Source organism: Crotalus tigris, unplaced genomic scaffold (assembly GCF_016545835.1).
Source record: "Crotalus tigris isolate CLP2741 ecotype Arizona unplaced genomic scaffold, ASM1654583v1 scf7180000017740.2609645, whole genome shotgun sequence".
Lineage (NCBI taxonomy): Eukaryota > Metazoa > Chordata > Lepidosauria > Squamata > Viperidae > Crotalus > Crotalus tigris.
The window spans coordinates 669,935-691,957 of NW_024096606.1; the positions used below are offsets into that span (position 1 = coordinate 669,935).

The following is a 22,023-nucleotide window of genomic DNA, read 5'->3' on the forward strand; positions in this document are numbered from 1 at the left end:
ATGGTGATCATCGTGCAACTGTCATAAATACATGCCAGTTGCCAAGTCCCTGAATTTTGATCACATGACCATGGGGATGCTGCAATGGTTGTAAGTGTGAAAAATGGTCATAAGTCTCTGCCATTATAACTTTGAAAGGTCAATAAATGAATGGTTGTAAATTGAGGTCTACTTGTAGCACAGTTTAACTGCACAGAATTTCCTGACTTGTGAGCTAATTAACAATAAGAGAAATGTGAGTCCATCAGCATGGAACAAATTCTCCCAACACAGCAGAACAACCAGGTTACACCAAACTGCTCTCCTCCTCTTCAGAATCCCTTTTCCATCGACCTGGACTCCTTCCCGTCAACCTTTGCTCCCCATCATCCCAGACCTTCCATCCATAACGCCTTCCCCTCATCATAGAGATAAAAAAATGTAAAAGTTTGCATTCTTAAACTGCACACTTTTCCGAGGTAAATTTTCATACGATTTGACCCTCCTTTCCACAAGTTCTTCAAGCATGACTCCATCGACGCAGGAAGTTTAAACTGGGATTATTACATTATAGACATATTTTTCTATCTCGAGGCTCATTCTCCCCATGTGACCTTTCCTTCCCCTTTTGAATCCTGTCCTTCTAGAACGTCACCCACTCCGTCCCGTTCTCTCGGCGGCCCCGGAGAGCGATGGGGGCGGGCAGAGGGGAAGGCGACCTTCTGGCGCGCTTTCCGCGAGGGAAGGGGCGGGGCCGCGGTTATTTGGTTGGCCTGTGGCGCGCGACCGCTCTCTCTTTCTCTCCCTCGCGTGGCTTCGTTCCCCCCCTTCTTCCCGGCTCCGACTCGTCTCGGCCTTCTGTGCCCAGTCATGCCCAACATCGTGCTCTTCAGCGGGAGTTCCCATCAGGACTTGTCCCAACGCGTGGCTGATCGCCTGGGGCTGGATCTGGGGAAGGTGGTGACCAAGAAGTTCAGCAACCAGGAGACCAGGTGAGCCTAAGGTCGATGGGTCGGCCTGCCTCTGCTTCCCTTGGATGTTATCCCCACGGTTCTCAGTACCGTCCCCCGATAGGGATTGCTCCTTTGCATTCAGGATGTGGAAATTGGGGCGGCAAATGAAAGAAGAGTGGGTATGAACCTGTTAAGTGAATAGTGCAGCCAGGACAAGGATTTCTGGAAAGCGCAGCCTGCTCCAGTCGCCTGTAAGTCTCGTCCCGTTCCTGCGTGGACTGGTCTTGATGGTGGACAAGACTACCATTAGTGTGATCCTTCTAATTGGGAGGAGGAGACTGCTGAATAAATAATCAGGGAGAACCTTATGTAATAAACATTGCATGCGTCCCGAAGAACACTGCTCTGGATAATTTTGCTGGCATTTATTTAAAAAAAAGTTGCTACTAGAGGCCTCTTTAATCCTTTTGCTTCCTGTATACACCAGTATGTTTAGTCTGGAAGCTGCTATCTACGTTATACATCAACAGATCTGCTTAACCACAAATTATAGCCTCGGTACACTATCTGGAATATTATCACCTTTTCAGTAGTTTTGGACAACAGTACTTTTGTATTGCTGGTATAGTCTTTTTTTAAAAAATGATCATATTTGATACACAAAATGTCTGGGTAATCATCCAAGTGAATTATGTGCAAATTAGTTCTGAATTTAAAAATACTCCACTTATTATCATATAATATTTCCAAGATGTACTTTTAAGGCTGTGTTTTGGTCACAAGTTGCAACTAATAACTTACTGAAACTGTACATACTAATGATCCCCTCTACTCACTTAGCTTACATACACTTAATTACTAGCTTTAAACTGTTTTTCTCTTTGTGGTGACAGTCTTGTTTATGAAAAGGACTGAATAATGTTTAAAAAACATTGGTTTCATGATTACCTAACTTTCTTGCTGCTTCTCAGCAAATGTTGTTTTCCACTGATCATGTGACTAGGAAAAATTTAGTGGAGTGTCATCAAGCAAAATTACAAATAATGTGAAAGTTTTTCCTTCTCAACTAATTTCACTTGGAAAAACCCACTTACAAGATTAAAAGAACATGCATTGAACAATATTTAAAAATAGTTTAAAATTCACTAGATTTGTTGTACATTGTTCCTAAGTATAGGGAATGGAACTGTAGTTCTTTATTTTTAAATATATGTGCTTAACATTTCCTCCTTGAACTGTTCTAAATTTACTTGGGAACATTTATTTGCTCCATATCCCATTATGTTGCCATCTGTGATCTAGCTGTGACCTTAAAAATGCTGGGGGTGTTCATTAATAATTGCATAGACAAAGCTTATTACATATGTTCCTCCACAGTAAAAGCAATCAAGAACCGTAACAGTGGTTTTTCTGAATAGTGTGATAGTTGTTGTGAAAGCAAGTAAAAGAATAAATAAAGCTATTTAATTAAATTAACATGAATATAGTTAAATAGGCTTATTTTTCTTAAGTTTAATTTATATGGTTGTTGTATTATCAGTCACATTAAGTCAAGAATTGTTCATTTAATTTATTCTTTTTCACTTTTTGATTAACAAAAGCACTTACTCTATTATATTCATTATGTTGTCTCATAGTCATGGAGTAATAGAACTGAAAGAGACAATGAGAGTCAACTAATCCGATGTCCTATTCAGTACAGGATCTACCAGGAATGTTGGACAAATGACCATCAGACTTCGTTGAAGAACTCTAGGAAAGAATTCACCATTTCAAGGGTTCAATCTGTTCCAAAGGCTGGCACTGTACAGTCAAAAAGCTCCTCTTTATATCGAGCATGAATGTAATTCCTTGCAGTTTTAATCTATATTCTTCAAGAAGATAAGCTTATTCCTTCTTTTATGTGTCATATCTTAGGATACTTAAATGCTATTATTATACTTGAAGACTTGAAAGAATAGGTTAGGGATAGATCATCATGGAGAAAATCTATATGGTCACTAGGAATTGAAAATGGCTGATGCCAATAGCCAGTTATATTTCCCTGTGGTCTCTCTTATAAGCTAGGGATACCCATTACTATTGTTATAAAGAAATATGAGGACACAGAATATTTTGTGGAAAATAAATCTTTCAGAAAAAAATTGGATTTGGCATTCATTCTTCAGGTAATTCTTGAAGAGCTGAAGTAGCATAAAACCCCAAGGTTTTGTCAATTCACTTTTAGTCCTGGCTTACCAATTCCTTTTTATCTATTCCACTATTGGCACTTTAATTTTTCTGCCTCCATATGAATATTTTACATAAAATGCTTCTCTATTTTTGAATTCTTGTTTATTCTTTTAACTTACATTGCAAATTCACTAGGTTATGCTACATTAGTCTATGCTTGATCTATTTAATTGTGTTTTTTTAATTTATGCTTAATTTGAATGCTAGTCAACTTTGACAGATCCAAAAAGCTAAGTAGAATTCAATCTAGTTAGTACTTGAGTTGGAAAATATTGGGGGCAGCAGAGTAAACCAGAAAGTCGCCCCCTCCCCAAAAATACCCAACACCATCATGGAAGAAGATAATAACAAATCACTCATATAATGTTATCAAGAACATTTTCTTCATGGTTTGTCTTTTTATCTTCATTTTTTTCCCATGTGTCTTCTAAATAAAATTATTTTAAGAGAATACAGTTGGATTCTGTATTCAACTTCTTAAGAAAGTATGGAATCATATTTTATCATTAGAGTAATTCTGCAAGATAGCCAATAATCACAATAGGAAATGGAAGATCTATCTGGAGCTGATTTCCTATATCCAAGCTCATCTTACCATCCTTGAGTTAATTTCAGTTATTAAGTAATAGGAAATGAAGTGATACTGATACATTGCTGATGTTTTTTTCTTTTTGTTACTATCTATAATTAGATTTTTATCCCACATTTATTATGGTTTATAAGTAAAGTAAGGTGGCGAAAATACATAATACACTTCTCTCTTACTTCACAACAGTCCAGTGAGGTGGACTGAGCTGAGACAGGGTAAGTGGCGCAAAGTCACCATATGTCACAGAATGTGTGCATGCACTCACACACACACACTGGGAAATTGATGTCAGTTTTTACTACTACCTGGCACATGCAGCAATAGATATGCACTGTTTTATATTTGTGTTGTGCTCTGCATTTAATATTCTGTGTATAGTTACTGAAAAATGCCTACACTTTCTTAGCTTAGCTGTGGATAGAAAACATTTGTAACTTGATGTTTTATTTTGTTTTGCTGATGGGCAAATATTATTAGCCCATCTCAAGTTGTATTTTTAGCCTAGCCTTCTCTAAACTGGTCCCCTCTAAACATGTTAAAACTGTAGCTTCCATAATTCTCATATAACATGACTGATAGTTGACCAGATCGACTGAAGTCAATTTTATGATCTGTAGGCTCTTCATGTTTGGAAGGCATCCTGTCTAGGGAAGATCTTGCTGACTGCATTTGTTCTGTTCTTATCAGAACATTATTACATGAGTAGCATTACACAGTTTTGCACTGTGCATTATTAGAAGTGAACAATTAACCAATTGGCTTAGTATTAAAGAGTACTAATCCTCTTCCTGAAATTCAGGCTATTTCCACACACCTCCAAGGAAAATGTACATTGATAAGGCTTGTCCTGAGGGTCAACAAACTTTTGTTCTTTTGGACCAGTTGAGGAAATGAATTCCAGAATCAATATTTGGTCAGCATATTCAATCTCTTACCAGTCTCCTCCAAAATTATTGTTTCTGGCTAATTGTTAGGTGTGTCTCTTTTAACAGGTTTGAAAAGCGGTAATATTACCTGACTAGTAGAAATTGTCAGTGCTTTTTTTGTAAAAAAAAAAAAAAAGAAAAATAGTGCCGGAACTCACATACGTCATACAACCTGCCTTGCCTACCCTACAAGGTTTATCTTTGTAGTTGGAAAAAAACGCCCTTCAATTTTTAGTGTATCTAAAAGACTAGGATTTTGTTCAAGTTAATACTATTAATGTTGCCATGCACTGTGTGGCTTTAAATTACAAGAAGGCATTTTTTAAATGTTTTGGGACATTTACCACTGGCATACCCATTTAGTTTAATGAGCGGAAATGTCAGCTTTTTATGTGGAGTGAAATTGGCCCAATAAAACAAAATTTATTTGCTTGTAAAAGATTGAATTATTTTTAAGAAGTTGTCAAACAAGGTGGAAAAATTTATATTTGGAATTTAATATGGATATTGACTTGATTAAAGTCAATTAAAGTTGAAACTTTGTTAGTGAATAGATTAATTTTAATTTACTTTTAAATTAAACCCAATTTAATAAATAGATCTGATGAAACCTCATACTGTAGGTCTACCTTTACATCTGACCAATACATCATTAATATATATTATTATTAATAATAATACATCCAAATCACAAGACATTGGCTTTATTCTTATTCTTCCCCTCTGCAGTTTGAATATAAAATATAAAAGACTAAAAAGAGATTTTTGTAGACATCCCAGCCTTTGAACTACTCAAGGAACTGAAACAGCAAAGTTTCGCTGTTGGGCAAGCTTCCACGCCAGCCGCCTTTCTTTCTTCTCGCTTTGCCTCTTTTTAACCTCACATCACACCTGTAAGGGAGGGCAAAAAGTTCACTCACCCTCTCGTGAAAGGTGGCCTCCATGTTTATGTGTCTCCCACTCCCACTATCAGCTTCCATACCACATGGTCTGACCCAGCCAATTAAGTCACACTCTGGCTGTGGTGCTCTAGCACCTCATGGCTCCTCCTAGAGCCAGACAGCGGTGGAGGGGATCCTGCTTGCACCGTGCCGCCAGCGGGGCATTTTCAAAAACAAACGAGGATAGGAAGGGAAACAATAGGAAAAGAACACAACTCTGGAAAATCCATCGAAAAAAGGTGCCGGAACTCTGTTCCGGTGCATTCTATGACAAAAAAAGCCCTGGAAATTATCATATGGCTATATTAAAGTGCAAGAGCTAACTTATAGTCAGGCAAGATTTCATTCTTTTTAAAAAAGTTTTATTAGCTTATAATATACGATACAATCGAAATACAAAGTAAATGGTAAATATGGGGAAGGGAAAGGGGATTAAAGAAACGAGGTAAGGGAGAAAAAAAGGGGAAAAAGGGCATTGACTTCCGACTTTGGTATAACAGAGTATCAACTTCAAACCTCAACTTTTTACTTTTACAAAATAATATAAACTAGCCATTTCAATAACATCAAATCTATCTAATCGGTAAAACCCACAATCAAAATTTCATTTTTTTCCACCTCAAGCATAAAATCTAGAAGCAGTTTCCACATGGCAATAAAAGTGTTCGTATTTTTTTCTTTAATCAGTACTGTCAGTCTAACCATCTCTGCTAGCTCCATCAGTTTTTGTAACCATTCCTCCTTTGTAGGAATCAATGTAATCTTCCATTTCTGAGCGTAATCTTGCTGCTGTCAACATATATAACTTCAAAGTTCCGTATTTTTTTCCAGATCTTTGTCTAGAGAAAAGTCTGGTTTTCTTTCTATATGTAAGGACCCACCCCACTTTGCATCTTAAGAAGACAGAACTCTTGGAATAATTATTCCAACAGGAATCCTTTATTAAGAGAAAATGGTTGCAGGCATTCTAGACAGGACTTGGGGTCCAAGCTCTCCCATTCAAGGTTTTAAGGGGTTTCCCGGTAGCCCCACCCAGTCACCCCCTACTTCCAGCGACAGTCTCAGGCATTACATTCCCACCCCCTTTTTCCTTACTGCCGGCTGGATGGAGACTTCAGAGAAAACTACAGGTAATAGCCCCCTTTGTTATGATTAGGCCTTTTTGGTGCTATCCACGTTCAATCCCTTTGAAGTTGTACCACAGGAAGTGAGGGCCATAAAGCCCCTTTGTTCACCCCCTTCCCTTCATTGTATGACAGAATCCAGAGAAGGCAGAAATGGGGTTTTCTATAATTGATAATTAGAGATGAAATATAATTGGATTCTGACATCCGGCCCCCTCAAAAATAAGAGAGATCCACCTGAAAGAAAACAAAACAGGTATAAAAGTCAGGCTTGTTAGGATACTCTGTGTGAAACTTCTTTAATAGCTTCGGGGCTCTGACATAACGTTTATGGACCCACTCGTTTTGTGAGGCAGGGAGGTGTTTCCAGGCAACTAGGTACTGAGTTGCTCCATGATATCTCCTAGAGTCTAGGATTTCCTTTATTTCGAAATGTTGTTCGCCCTCTACCATGATTGGAGGTGGTGGTGGGGGGATTTTTGGCCGTAAAGCTGACTGATGCTCTCTTTTCAGCAAGCTGCAATGAAAAATCGGGTGTATTTGCCTGAGATTTTTGGGTAATTCTAATTCTACTGTTACTGGGTTTATGATTCTTTTAATTGGAAAAGGCCCTATATATTTTGGTCCAAGTTTTTTACAGGGTTGTAGGGACTTTAGGTATTTTGTAGATAGTACACCATTTCACCTATAATGAATGGTGTAGGCTCAACCCTTTTTTTATCGGCTTGTGCTTTGTATGCCTGCCTAGCTTCATCTAGTGCTTTTCTAACTATTGGCCAGGTGTTTTGTAGTTTTTCCATCCATTCTTTCAGGGATGGGATCGTTGGTTCGTTTGGGGTTAATTCTGGCATGGGGTTGAAACTTTGACCGGTGGCTATTTGAAAAGGAGTGTAACCTGTGCTGGAGTGGACTGCATTATTGTAGGCAACTTCTGCAAAAGGGAGTAAGTCCACCCACTTGGTCTGCTGGAAACTAAGAAAACATCTTAAATATTGCTTAAGTACGGAGTTCATTTTTTCAGCCCCCCCATTTGATTGTGGATGATGGCTAGATGTCAGTCCCTGAGTGGTTCCTAAGAGGGATAAAAATTCCTTCCAAAATGCAGACGTAAATTGCACCCTCCGTCAGAGATGATACGTTGGGATGCCCCATGCAATCTGTAAATGTGCTGGATGAAACGTTTTGCTAAGGCTTTTGCAGTGGGAATCTTTTGGCAAGGGATAAAGTGCACCTGTTTGGAAAACAAGTCCGTGACCGTCCAGACAACAGTATTCCCATTGCTTTCTGGCAATTTCACTATAAAATCCATGGCTATTTCTCTCCAGGGGGCTGAGGGATTTGCCACTGCTTGTAATAGTCCTGGCGATTTCCCTTGCAACTTCTATGCAGACGCACATTTTGGGCAGCTGGCCACATAACTTTCTATGTCCTTTTTTATTGATGGCCACCAAAATTGTCGTTTAATTAAGTGTAAAGTTTTTACAAATCCAAAATGCCCTGCTGATTTTGTGTCATGGCAAAGCTGCATGAAAGTGACTCTTTGGGTTGTTGGTATATATAACTTTTCCCATACCCAAGGCAACCCATCTCTCATTGTGCACACATTTTTGTTTTTCTGGAACCATTCGTCTGTTTCCAAACTTTTTCTGAATTCAATTCCAGTTTGGCTGTCCAGTTGTGGTTTTAATTTAGCTTGGGTTCTTGTGGTTACTGGTGCTGCCAGTTGTGACTCTGCCATTATTGGTTTAGAGTCTGTGGCTCGTGCGCTGTTATATTGGGGCATGTGAGATAGTGCATCTGCCAGTAAGTTCTTTCTTCCTGGTAAATGTTTGAGCTTAAATTGGAACTGGTGAAAATGCTGGGACCAGCGGGCTTGTTTGGGATTGAGTTTCCTGGGCGTTTTTAGGGCTTCCAAATTTTTTGTGATCAGTCCACACCTGGAAGGGATTTTGTTGCCTTCCAGGAACTGTCGCCACGTGAGTAATGCTCAATGTATCCCGTATGCCTCGTTTTCCCATACGGGCCAGCGCTGTTCTGTTTCTGTGAGTTTCTTGGATGTATATGCACAGGGTTGCAATACTCCATCATCGTTTTCTTGTAATAGAACAGCCTCCACTGCCACATCACTTGCATCTGCCTGTATTACGAAGGTCCATGTCTGGGTGTCTTAGTACTGGTTTGGCAGAAAAAAGTCTCTTTAGTCTCCCAAACGCTGCTTGGCACTCCATTGTCCATGTTAGTGGCTGGCTAGGTTTTACTGAGGATGCTCCCTTCGTTTTTAGTAAGTTAGTGAGGGGCAAGGCTATCTGGGCAAATGAGGGGATGAATTGGCGGTAAAAGTTTGCAAAGCCCAGGAAAATTTGTAGTTGCTTTCTTGTGCGGGGTGGTGGCCAATCTAATACTTCTCTGGCCTTCTCTGGGTCCATTTCAATGCCCTGGGGGGATATGCGATAACCTAGGGTAGTCTATCCTTTCCTGGTGGAATTCGCATTTTGAGAGTTTGGCATATAGGTGGGCGGCTCGCAGTTTCTTTAAAACCACTCTGACAAGGTTGACATGTTCCTCTTTTGTTTCGGTGAAGATAAGAATGTCGTCCAAGTAAACAAGGACCCCCTTGAACAGGTGCTCCCTTAGAACGTCATTCATTAATTGCATAAAGACTGCAGGACCCCCTTGTAATCCAAATGGCAAGACTTTGAATTGATAGCACCCCATGGGGCAGTTAAATGCGGTCTTCCATTCGTCCCCTTCCTTAATTCTCACGTGATAGTATGCTTCCCTTTGGTCTAGTTTAGAAAATTTTTTCCCTTTCGAGAGGTGTGACAGCATGTCTTTCATGAAGGGCAGAGGGTATAGGTTGCTTTCACTGATTGTATTCAGGGCCCTATAATCCACGCATAAGCGTAAAGAGCCATCCTTCTCTCTAAAAAGGACCGGGGCAGCCACTTTAGGCTTGGCTGGCTCAATGAAACCCCTCTCTAGGTTTTTTTTTATGAATCTTTCCATTTCCTCCTTCTCCTTTGGGCTCATGGAGTATAATCTGGGCTTTGGGAGTTTTGCCCCAGGCTTGAATTCAATGGCACAGTCTGTGGATCGATGTGGGGGGGGAGCTCATTCGCCCTCTCCTCACTGAAAACTTCAGCAAGGTCTCTATATTCCTCTGGTATTTCTGTTAATCTTTTTTCCTCTCCTATGGATGCTTTTTCTATTCTTGATTCTGGTAGCCTCCCTTGGGGTTTTAAGTCCATAGGGTCCCCCTTCGGGAATTTGATTTCTGTCATCCTCCAATTTACCCAGGGGTTCCATTTTTCAACCATTCCATCCCTAGAATCATTGGGCATTCCATGCCTGGGGTCACCACAAACGTTATGTCCTCCTCATGGTTGCCCAGGGAGAGGTATATTGGTAGAGTGGCTAGGGTAGCTGGCACCTGCCCTGCTATGGATCCATCTAACTGGCCAAATGAGATTGAGTCTCCTCAATGGGATGCCCAGATTCCCCACTAGTGTTGGGCTAATGAGGCAGCGGGTACAGCCAGAGTCTATTAAGGCTTTCACCTTCACAGCTTCGGGCATGGGGGGAATTAATATAGTCACTGTCTTGAGGATGGGTGCGATGTGTCTACCAGGGGTTCGCCCTCCGAGCTGTCATCTGAAGCGTTCACTGGCCCTGCGGTGTAGGCTGGAGTTCTTTCCCCAGATGAGCAGAAGTGGGGGGTTCCGCAATTTCCATCATTCTCAGGGCAGTTTCTTTTGGCTTAGCTGAAGACTTTCCGGATTTGCTGATTGGGGATTTGCCTGGGTTGTGCTGGGGGGCTTTGGAGCGGCATTCTACAGCTCAATGCCCTTCTCTTCCGCACTTGAAACACCCCATTTGCTTCTTGGCTGTAGCCGATGGTTTCACTGGTTCGTGTGTCAACTTAGGCGGGGAGCGGCTCCATTGTTTTCCTCGGCGGTGTCTTTTCAATATGTGGATCTCTGCTTCCTCTGCCAAGATATACCATTCCTCAAGTTGGTGTGGGTCCCCTTGGGGCAGGCGTCATATAGATCATAATTTAGTCCGTCTTTGAAATGGCTAAGGAGGATGTCTTCTGGCCAGTTCAGTTTGCTGGCAATGGCCCGGAATTCTTGTGTATATTCAGCCACCGGGCGTTTGCCTTGCCTCATCGTTTTTATCCTTTCGCGGGCTTTGCGATCAGCCAGGGGGTCTTCAAATCGTCTTCTCAGAGAGGACATGAAACGGTTGAAGTTGATGAGTTCTGGGGCATTGGAGTCATGCAAGTTCACCACCCAATCTCTAGCCGGTCCGTCCAGGGCAGATTGCACAATCCGGATGCGGGCTTTGTCGCTGGGGATGTCCTGCCCGTATTCCTCCATGTAGCTGAGGACTTGGGTTAGGAAAAACCCCAAGCGTGTTGGCTCCCCTTTGAATTTCACCTCCAACGGCAGACGTCTTGGAATGGATCAGTGCCTCCATTGTTGGTGGTAGTGTCTTCCGTCCAGATCGCCATCTGTGGTTCGGTAGGAGGTGGGGACTACTGGATCAGCAGATGTCCCCGGGGCTGCAGGTTCCACTTCCCCCTCGGTGTCTCTCCCTTTTCGGCTCCAGGAGCTGGGGCGGCCGTAGGGCTCAGGATTCTCCTCTCCTAGGGAGCTGAGAGTTCTCTTCATCAGGTCAATAGCTTTCTCTAGGATACAGTCTTGAGTACGGTGCCCAGCTTTCTCCCTCTTCACTTGCGTGCAGGGATTTCTCTATCTCCTGCTTCCATTCTGGTTGCTTGGGCCCCCGTCTCAGGGTCACCTTTCTTGATTCCTTTCCCCATTCACTTTTCTTTCCAATGCCCATTGACCAGCGAGGCTTGTGGTCCCGTGTCTCCACCACTTCTTCTCCTGAGGAATCTGACCTCTCGGATCCCAACATCCGGCAAGGTTCCAATTGGGTCAGCGGCTCTCTTTCCAGGGAGTTTTCCCCCTTTCTTGCTCCATTGTCTGACATGGTAATTTTTTGCAAAATCCCCCAGCAAGGGTCTCCCTTCCAGGTGGATTAATTTTGCAAGTCCTGTCTAATGTAAGGACCCACCCCACTTTGCATCTTAAGAAGACAGAACTCTTGGAATTTCTGTATTAACATATGAATCTTTCTCTAATATTTTGCTTTATCACATGTCCACTATAAATGGTAAAAAGTCTCTTCTTTACCTTTACATTTCCAACATTCACTTGAAATACCTTTATACATTTTTGATAGCTTGTCTGTTGTTAAGTACCAACAGTATACCATCTTGTAAAAGTTTTCTTTTAGATTATAATTTAATGTAATTTTTAATCCTTTATTCCACATATTTTCCCGTTGTTCAAGAATTATATTGTACCCAAAATTCCTTGCCCACTGAATCATACAATGTTTTACTTGTTCATTTTCCAGATTTAAATTCAATAATATTTTGTACACTTTAGCAATACTATGTTCATCACTACCGCACAGTAGGCTTTCCAATTCATTTTTAACAAAATTAAACCCATAGTTCTTTTTATCTAACTTGAATCTTTCTTTCAATTGCATATATGTAAACCAATGGCAGACATGACCTTCTGATTCTAGCTCCTCCTTAGATTTGAGAGTAGACTCACCCAGGTTGAAAGATATTTTACCATAGGTCCACCAATTTGGCCTCATCACCATCTCTTTTCTAAAAAAAGGCTTCTTGCGGGGAAACCCAAAGTGGCATCTTCGTAGAGAATCTTGTTTTATATTTAATCCAAACTCTCAAAATAGCATGCCTGGTAAAATGATTATTAAAATCAACGTTTACCTTAACTTTGTCATACCACAAATAGCCATGCCAACCAAACCTTAATTCATGGCCTTCTAGGTCCAGTAACTTCTTATTCTGAAGGTTTATCCATTCTTTTAGCCAAACCAAACAAGCATCAAAATATAGTTTCAAATCAGGTAAACCTAAACCACGTCTTTCCTTAGCATCTTGTAATAATTTATATATAATTCTTGGTTTTTTCCCCTGCTGTATAAACTTAGAGATATCCCTCTGCCATTGGTTTAAACAGAGTTGGTAATGTTTGAAACAGGCAAAGCAAGATTTCATTCTTGTGCACTAAGGTGGCTAACTGAAAGCGCTCTAGAATCTAGATGATGAAGATCAGCTGCCATCAGACCTAGCCATCCTGGCTAATGTTCAGGAAGTATTCCTGAATAAGAGCTAGAGGGTCTTTGGTTCTCCATTTCTGGTATGCACAAGCATTGTAAATCCTCTGGAAGTTAGTGATTTTTTTTTCAAAGAATAGAATAGATTTTTTTAATTAGCCAAGTGTGATTGGACACACAAAGAATTTGTTTCTGGTGCATAAGCTCTTAGTGTACATACAAGAAGTGATTTGTATAGAACTACAATGTTAATCTTTTATAGTACTTAGGCCTTAATTATCTTTATGCTTTGAGATTGTAAAATATTCCCATTTTTAATGCATTGAGACACATCATGTATTTTGCATTTGATAATATAGCTATATTCTCCCTTTCCAAAAGATTTATTTCTGCATGCAGTCAGGTACTGGATGGTGATCCTTTGCCATCTGAACTTATTCAGTCTCCTTCCTTCCTTCCTTCCTTCCTTCCTTCCTTCCTTCCTTCCTTCCTTCCTTCCTTCCTTCCTTCCTTCCTTCCTTCCTTCCTTCCTTAAAAAAAGGAAACCTTGACAATGTAGTCAGCTTTTTTCACTCCCATATATGCCATAGGCAGAGAAAAATGAAACAGCCTCATAAATGGGTGGGAAAGGATTGTTAATATTGTACATCCTTTGTGAGCTGTTCATATAACATAGTTCATTGGAGAGGCATGAGATAGTGAAGGGCTAACTACTACAGTGCTTAAGATTGATTGGTTGGGGGAAGTAATCCTGTGTTGTTGTGTTTTGTTTAATGAAAGATACAACTCCATGATCCATTTACACATAGGCAGTGTATTTTAATTTGTATCCTTGACTATATTTTTTCCTCTGAGAATTTCACTGAAAGATGGGATATAAACAAACATCAAGAGTTAATAACTCATCCTTTTCTTTTGTGATACTCTGAATTAAGAGTTTATGTGGCAAAGTTGCCAAACAGGTAGCCTGACAAATGTTATTAAAATATTAGCTTACAGTTTTGTTTACAAAGCTTTCCAAAACAACTGTCTATAATTTAACATTGCTCTTGAACAGGGGTGTCAAACTCAATTTCATTGAGGGCCACATCAGCATTGCGGTTGCCCTCGGGGCCGGGTGGGTATAACCAGGGTGGGTGCAGCCTACTGGGTGGGTGTGGAAGGAGTGGGTGTGGCCTACTGGGTAGGTGTGGCCAGCTCTACATCGCATCAAGGGTGCCTGTGGGGGCCTGGGCAGGAGTGGGATAGATCTGAGGGTCTCTGGCAGAAGGGGATGGGACCAGGGCAAGTGCTAAGGCATGGTCCACTGGAGGAGCCTCACTGTTCCTCTCAGGCCATGCGGGGGGGGGCAGATTATGGAGCTAAGACTGAACGCGTTTAAGCGTAGATGGCCACCACAAAATTGTACATTGGCTCCCGGCTGGCCTGGGCCAGGGCCAAGGCAGAGTGGGACGTTCCCTCACTGTTTCCAGGATGGCTTCACGGGCTACATGAAACCACTTCGCAGGCCGCATCCGGCCCCTGGGTCTTGTGTTTGACATGTCTGCTCTTGAACATAAAACAGATTTAGATAGTAATAAAACCAAAATTAAAATGTTTTTATAATATAGGTCAGTGGTGGTGAACCCATGGCACGGGTGCCAGAAGCGGCACTCAGAGCCCTCTCTCTGGGCACACGTGCTGTCGCCTCAGTTGTAGGCCTTCAGCTGGGTTTTATAAAACCTTTTCGCTTTAGGCCTCCACTGCCATGTACAAAACAAAAGGTTCAATCAGTCAATTTCAACTTCTCGCGGGAAAAAAAAAGATCTTGCAAAGTTGGAATTGATTGATTGAACTTTTTAGTCCCACCCAGTCTGCTGTTACCACTGCAACCATGCCCACCCAATGGGCCACACCTACTCAATGGGCCACACTCACCCTGCACCCGATGATGCATAAGTGGGTTTTGGGTTGCAGTTTGGGCACTCGGTCTCTAAAAGGTTCGCCATCACTGATATAGGTTATCTGAACTCATGTCAAGATAATTGAAGGCCTAGATTTGAGTTAGACTATTCTGTCACCCTTTTTTTGCTCCTGAGAAAAGACAAGGAAGCTTTAAAAATTGAAGACAAGCACTATGTTTGAGACCCCCACATGCAACAAAGCATATATGTTATAAGCCACTCAGAGTTGCCTCCAGAGATGAACAGCACATAAATATAATAACTAAATAATAAAGCACTTTTTAACTTTGAATTTGAAAACTATGCATTAAATATGAGATCTGTCTACCCCAATTCAAAGTAGGGGATTCCATTGTGCCCCTATTTTTCCATTCCTCTCTACCAACAGGTTAATCAGTGTCCCAAAGGTGCTGTTACAAGAGACAACTGGACTTTCTTGGTTTTTTTTTTAAAACGTTTTACTTCTCATCCAAAAAGCTTCAGCTCTGACTGGATGGTGGGGAATGGAAGGATTTATATTCCTTTTAGACAACTGGTCATTTGTATTCTTTTAGAGAGTCATTGAGGCCACTTGGAGGTTTGTCTGTGTCCTCACGGTGACCTGAATACAAATGTGTATGGAGCCTTCTTGGAACTGCTGAAAGAACTGTATTGTGGAGCTGTGCTTTCTGCTGGATGTTTTCTGCTCTATGTCCCTTCATTGCTGAACAGGGCACAGGCTGCCGGGGATGAATCTGTGTTGTCAGTTCATACTCCTTCACCATTCAAAGGGTGTTCATCCCAAAGTGCATAGCTAAATGTCTATGGAGATTCTCAGTCATCCAGAAACTGATTTCCAGAAAAATTGCAGACTACAGGAACTGAAGTTTCAGATGCAGACAACACAGATTCTTCCCTGGCGGCCTGCGCCTGTGTCCTTCCATTCCCCACCATCCAGTCAGAGCTGAAGAAGCTTTTTGGATGAGAAGCAAAACAAAATTTGATGGGGGGGGGGGGGAGAAATGCAGCAGCAGCAACAGAGACGCTGCGAGCTAGAGAGCTCTGATCTCTAAAGCTGAGTGGCTGGCTGAGAGGAACAGACCAGACAGCGGAGCTGAGCCAACCAGAAAGCTGAACGGAGGCTTCACCAGAGCAGAGACAAGCACCAAGAAAAAGAAGGGAGCTGGTAGAGAAAACAAGAGGCTGGAGTAGCGAGCAACAAAAGTGAAGTTAACAATTAAGTTTGAGGTCCCAATAGGAAGGGAGAGAAGACGCCCAGTAAAGAATAAAAAGGAATTGGAGCTCAAAAACTTAAAAAAAAAAGGGAAGAAAAGGATAAATAAAACTAACATAATAGTAAGAAGGTTGAATAAATAACAAGGTAGAAAAATGAGCACAAACAGGCAGAAAAAAGGTTAGGAAAAAATAGGCACAATTACTTAGAACAGAGAAGGAAGAAACAAGGCTAACAGAAAAGCACATTCACCAACCAAAAAGGGATTTTCAAACTCATGGAACAGGCAGCTGATACTATTGTGGTATGCAATACATGTTCCGTGTATGTGCTTATGTCCAAAGAACACCCAAATTATACATGCATTAGATGTAAACTATATGAACTACTAGAGGAAAAAGTAAGGGATCTAGAGGCAACTCTAGCCAAACTCCAACATACAAAAAACATACGAAAGAAAGCTGTACCCAAACCGAACTAAATAATGAACAAATAACTCCCAGAGGAGTTACTACTGATAAACCTTGGAGGAAGACAAATGGAGGTATGTCACACATAGAAGGAAACACAATAATTAAAGAAGCAGCAGACATCTAACACTCCTACTGCCCAATCTAACCCTACCAGAAACAGCCCCATTAAAACTGAGCAATCGATTGCTAGATGGAAATTATTATTATTAATAATGATAAGCATTCCACGCCCACCTATTTGCCTTGGTAGATAAAGTCTGTCAATGTTACTTCATGGATGAAGGGCATGATTTGTTGTCATTATTTTTCTAGTCTTCCTATCCATTGTTTTTAGTTGAGTCCAGTCCACTATTCTAGTTGTGTATCTAATGACTGGAATTGCCCAGGTGTTGATTGCCTTTAAGGTATTTCCTCCATTAAGTTTGGACTTTAAGATCTTCACTCCTTCGCCTCACCTCACCCTGCAGGACGAGCCTCCTGCCCACTGCCCCACCTGCCAGAGAACCCCTGGTCTCCCCCAACCCTGCCCAGCTCCCACAGGCATCCCTCCCCAGAAACAACATCAAGATGGCCACGCCCACCCTGGCCACGCCCACCCACGCTGCCATGACTACTATAGCCTTGCCCACTCAGTAGGCCACACTCATCCGGCATCCAGCAATACATAAGTGGGTTTTGGGTTGCAGTTTGGGCACTCGGTCTCTAAAAGGTTCGCCATCATTGATCTATATTGTTATTTCTGAAGATTGCTTAAACTGGAGAGGGGAGAAGGAGGACGGGAGGATAATTAGTTAATTAGTAATAACAGTGTAATGCAAAAGTTAGGCTCTTATAAGTTTAATTAGACAACATGACCTGTGGAAACAGGAATGATCTTCCCCATTGGTATTTCGTTGTTGTTTGTTTAGGACAGTGGTTCTCAACCTGTGGGTCGGGACCCCATTTGGGGTCGAATGACCATTTCACGGGGGTCGCCAAACAACGCAGTCCGCCATTTTTTTCCCCTTTTCCTTAGCTGTGCTACTCCCTTTTATTCTATTGGCTTTTGAAAGCCAATAGAATAGACTCTCTTGAATAGAGTCTAATTCTATTGGCTTTCAAAAGCCAATAGGAATTGTCCAGGCCGTCTCTGCCCTGCTGAGCCCGCCAAAAGTCCCATTCTGCAAATGGAGCTGCAAGTTGTCTGCAGCGAAGGCGAGCTGTCTGGAAGCTTCCACCCCTCCCTGCTGAGCAACTACTAAAAATGTAAGTAAAAGAGGGCCAGGGGTGGGAGGTGGGAGGCCGGCGGGTGCAGGGAGGGTTGCTGGTGTGCGTGGGGCCCGGCAGGTGCCTTCCCTTGGGCTGGGCCAGTTGGTGGCCCAGCCGGTGGTCGCCCTGCGCCTTCGCTGCTCCTTGCCAGCTATGCCTCGGCTGGCGCAGGGGGCGGCACCATGCATGCGTGGCGCTCCCGGGCAAGGAAAATCCTCGACTTATGATCAGTTGGGTAGTCCTTGACTTACGACCGGTTGGGTAGTCCTCGGCTTACGACCGGTTGGGGGTCACAGCATTAAAAATGTTGAGAACCACTGGTTTAGGAAAATGGTTTGGAGCGTTGGAAATGACAATCACCTGGCCGTGGCTGAAGCAGCCATAACTTTGCTAGATTTCCATACCATATGGTAATGAATCCTGGATTTTGGACAAATTCTGTAAATTAGACCATTTGTTGTATGTTGATTCAAAAGTTGCATTGTTTCACCCAACTGAAACAATCAAATAGACACAAAGAGTTTCAGTAGTATATACTGTGTTTTCCCAAAAATAAGTCCTACCTCCAAAATAAGCTCTAGCTTGACTTTTTTTGGGGGTGGGCCTTATATAAACCCTACCCCCAAAATAAGCCATACTTATTTGCTAAGACATGAGGTGGGGGAGGGGGGAGCTGTCCCATGTGCCCCACATCCCGCTTAACGTATATGTTGGCGTATAAGACTTCCGCAAGCGCCAAAGACGGGGGTCGTCTTATACACCGAGTCGTCTTATACACCGGAAATACTGGTAGTTTCCGGCGTATAAGACAACATTCTAGGAATGCGGCTCGGCGACAAAGACGGGGGTCGTCTTATACACCGGAAATACTGGTAGTTTCCAGCGTATAAGACGACGTTCTAGGAATGCGGCTCGGTGACAAAGACGGGGGTCGTCTTATACGCCGGGTCGCCTAATACGCCGGCATATACGGTATTGTGCCGCAAGGTTCTGCTGCCATGAGGCACATCCTGCTGTCGCCGCTGCTGTGAGGCATGTCCTGCCATTGTTGCTGCCGCCACTGCGAAGTGCATCCTGTCACCATTGCTGCCGTTGCGAGGTGTGTCCTGCCACCATTGCTGCTGCCATAAGGCGGCAACAGCCACAGGACGCGCCTTGTGGCGGTGGCAACAGTGGCGGGACGTGCCTTACAATGGCAACAGTGGCTGGATCCGCCTTCCGGCGGCAGCAACAACAGCAGGGCGCGCCTCACAGCAGCGGCTGCAGCATAATGCCTCACGGCAGCGGCAGCAAGAGCCTTGCAGCGCGGTAAGCAGGTGTGAAGCGCGTGGAGCAGCTCCTGGAAAAAAATAAAACAACCCCTGAAAATAAGACATAATGCCTTTTTTGGAGGCAAAACAAATATATAAGACCAGGTCTTATTTTCAGGGAAACTCAGTAGATAGAAAAGAAGGAATGTCTTTAAAACGTCCATATTCACTTAATTGTGGATGACTCATGTATTCTATGTTGTGCCACTTTATTGCATTTTAGGGCTACTTTGTACATTATAAAATAGTGTAGCATAAAATAGTGTAGCAATTGGAAAGTTGGATATGGGTAGGAATCTCAAGATCAAATTGATATACCATTACATTTCTCCATCTATAAAACAAATATAGGTTCCTTTCTGAGTTGCATTTTTTTTTCCTAAGCAGGGAGCCAAATGCCAAGGAAAGTACTGATCCATGTGCATTTCAGATATAGTGCTAAGTTTTCAGGTGGCTAAACGTGTGTATTTGGCAGCAGGCATAAAAATGTATTTTCATTCTTACTGATGGGCTGAATTGAAATGACTCCATTGCTCTTGTTTGTTTCCTAGGTTCAGTTCTGTTACTTTTTGTACAGTGAAGCTTCATACATGTTTTGAACTGTTGCTTCCATTATTTGTTATGGGTATTTGTTATTTTTAAAAATGAATTCTACAACAAAAAAGTGACACCTCAAAAATCCTTTCTCCCTCATTTTGTTTGTTTGTTTTAAAAGGTGCAGAAGTTCAGGCTGAATGCTACCGACTGCCCAATCTACAGAACTGGATGACTTAAAAAAAAAAAAATTAAGCCATACTTGGATATACTTCAACATAGCCAGTGAACAATAGCAAATTTATACTGCTCTCAGGGTATTGGCTTGAGAGAAGACTTATGTCAGTATGCCAATAAGAGATCTATTTTCCTGCAGCTGTTTTTAAAAGTGCATTTTAAAATTGTCTCCTTAAGGAAATATAGGACAAACCTTTTGTTCATTGGCATCCTTCAGTCTCGAGAGACTATGATATCATGCTCTGGAAAGAGGTCCTAAGGCAGCATCTGGTGTGGCTAAAAAGGCCAATTCGAGAATGGCAGTCCCTTCCACACTGAGGGCAGATACAATCTGTCCCCTGTCCAGCCCCCAGGTTTCGCTGGTTCTGGGACTGCCTCAGCCTGCCGCACAAGTGTCTCTTCGAATTGGAGAAGGCCATGCTGTGTCTTTAGCCTCCAGGCTGAACGATCAGAGGTCAAGGATTCCTAGCTGTTAATGTCCATTGCCAAGGCCTTTAGGTCCCTCTTGCAGATAGCCTTATATAGCAGCTCAGGCCTCCCTCTGGGGCCCTTTCCTTGCACTAGTTCTCCATATAGAAGATCTTTCGGAATCCGACCATCAGCCATTCTCATGACATGCCCAAGCCAGCGTAGACGTCGCTGTTTCAATAGTGTATACATGCTAGAGATTCCAGCATATTCCAGGACTGCACTATTTGGGATTTTGTCATGCCAGGTGATGCTGAGAATACGTTGGAGACAGCGCATATGAAAAGTGTTCAGCTTTCTCTCCTGCCGCGCATGTAGAGTCCAAGACTCACTCTAGTACAAGAGTGTGCTCAAGATTCAGGCTCTATAGACCTGGATTTTTGTATAACCTTTTGTTATGTTTTTAATATTGTTACTGATTCCCATCCTTCCAAAAATGTCCCCAGAGGTCTGGGGTCTGTATGTTTCTCATCCTGATGATATTCAGAAAGTTGTTGAAAAATCTAACTATTTTCCTAGGGGATAAGGTGGATTGTGAGACCTTGTAGGACTTTTGTGTTATTGTCTTTTTTTGTAAACCAGATACAGTCTTGTGGACTTGGGCAGCCTCTAAACTGCATTAAAAAAAATGAATCCCATGATGGAGCTAACCACGTGAATATATGAATGGAAACAAATAAGTCCCTAAATGAATGGATGCCTATATCTGAAAAGAAATGCAAACAGGCTCAGTATGTAACCACTCCCTGCTTGCTTTTATCTATTTCTGAAGAAGGCTAACTTGGAAATAAGCCAATTATGAATGCAAAATGTTAATGGTCTATAAGATTAGGGTGCTCAGTTGTCATCGCTGTCACAGCACATATTTTAATCTTTCTTTCAGTGTGGAGATTGGTGAAAGTGTTAGAGGAGAAGATGTGTACATTATCCAGAGTGGCTGTGGAGAAATAAATGACAACTTGATGGAGCTTCTTATCATGATCAATGCTTGCAAAATTGCATCATCTTCCCGTGTGACAGCGGTAATTCCATGTTTTCCTTATGCCAGGCAAGATAAGAAAGATAAGGTAAGTGAGGGGTGACAATTCTCCATTAGTCAGTTTATTAAGATTATGAAGATTATGAAATAGAGAGAATTTATTTACAAGTAAACCATTTGTTCCATAACTGATTTGTTTGGTACAATATTTTGTGAAGTGCTCAGCTTCACATTCGTCCGCTCTTGCCCCCTCAGGAGTTTTGGAAGGTAGGAAAGGGAGCCCACAATGTTGTCATTGCACAAAATGAGAACTATGATGATGTGTCAAAAAAATAAAGTTTTTTAGGATTACGAGTCTACCTTTTGCTATTATATTATTTAAAATGGGAAAAGAGAGCATTTTATAAGACAATTATTGTTTTATATCTGTTTAGCTAAGTATAATTTTTATTTTTCTGTGGCAGGGAAGGGGCTAAAAGTGGTATACGAAGCTACAGAAGAATTGGGCTGTATTATCTTAAGAAGTTCCAAACCAGAAACAATAGTGAAAAAAGTTTCTGTTCTTAAACATTAAAAACAATTGTTAAAAGTTCTTAAATCTGGCTAGGGTTGAGCACCCAGGCCACTGCAAAAGGTTTATAGTACTAGTACCGGTACTTGTAATTTTTTTCTATTTAAAAGTAATTTTAAACTTTACTAAAATATTGAGAGA

General features: G+C 41.9%; 1 protein-coding gene across 2 annotated transcripts in view; it reads left to right on the plus strand.

The window, feature by feature from the left end:
- The first annotated feature begins 759 nt into the window (after positions 1–759).
- LOC120306494 (ribose-phosphate pyrophosphokinase 2) overlaps positions 760–22,023 on the plus strand; it is a 38,869-nt gene continuing 17,605 nt past the window's right edge. For both annotated transcript variants that reach the window (XM_039339816.1, XM_039339817.1), the window contains exons 1-2: positions 760–971; positions 21,216–21,399. In XM_039339816.1, coding sequence (XP_039195750.1) covers positions 850–971; positions 21,216–21,399 — 306 coding nt within the window. In that variant the 5' untranslated portion in view covers positions 760–849. The remainder of the gene's footprint in view (positions 972–21,215; positions 21,400–22,023) is intronic.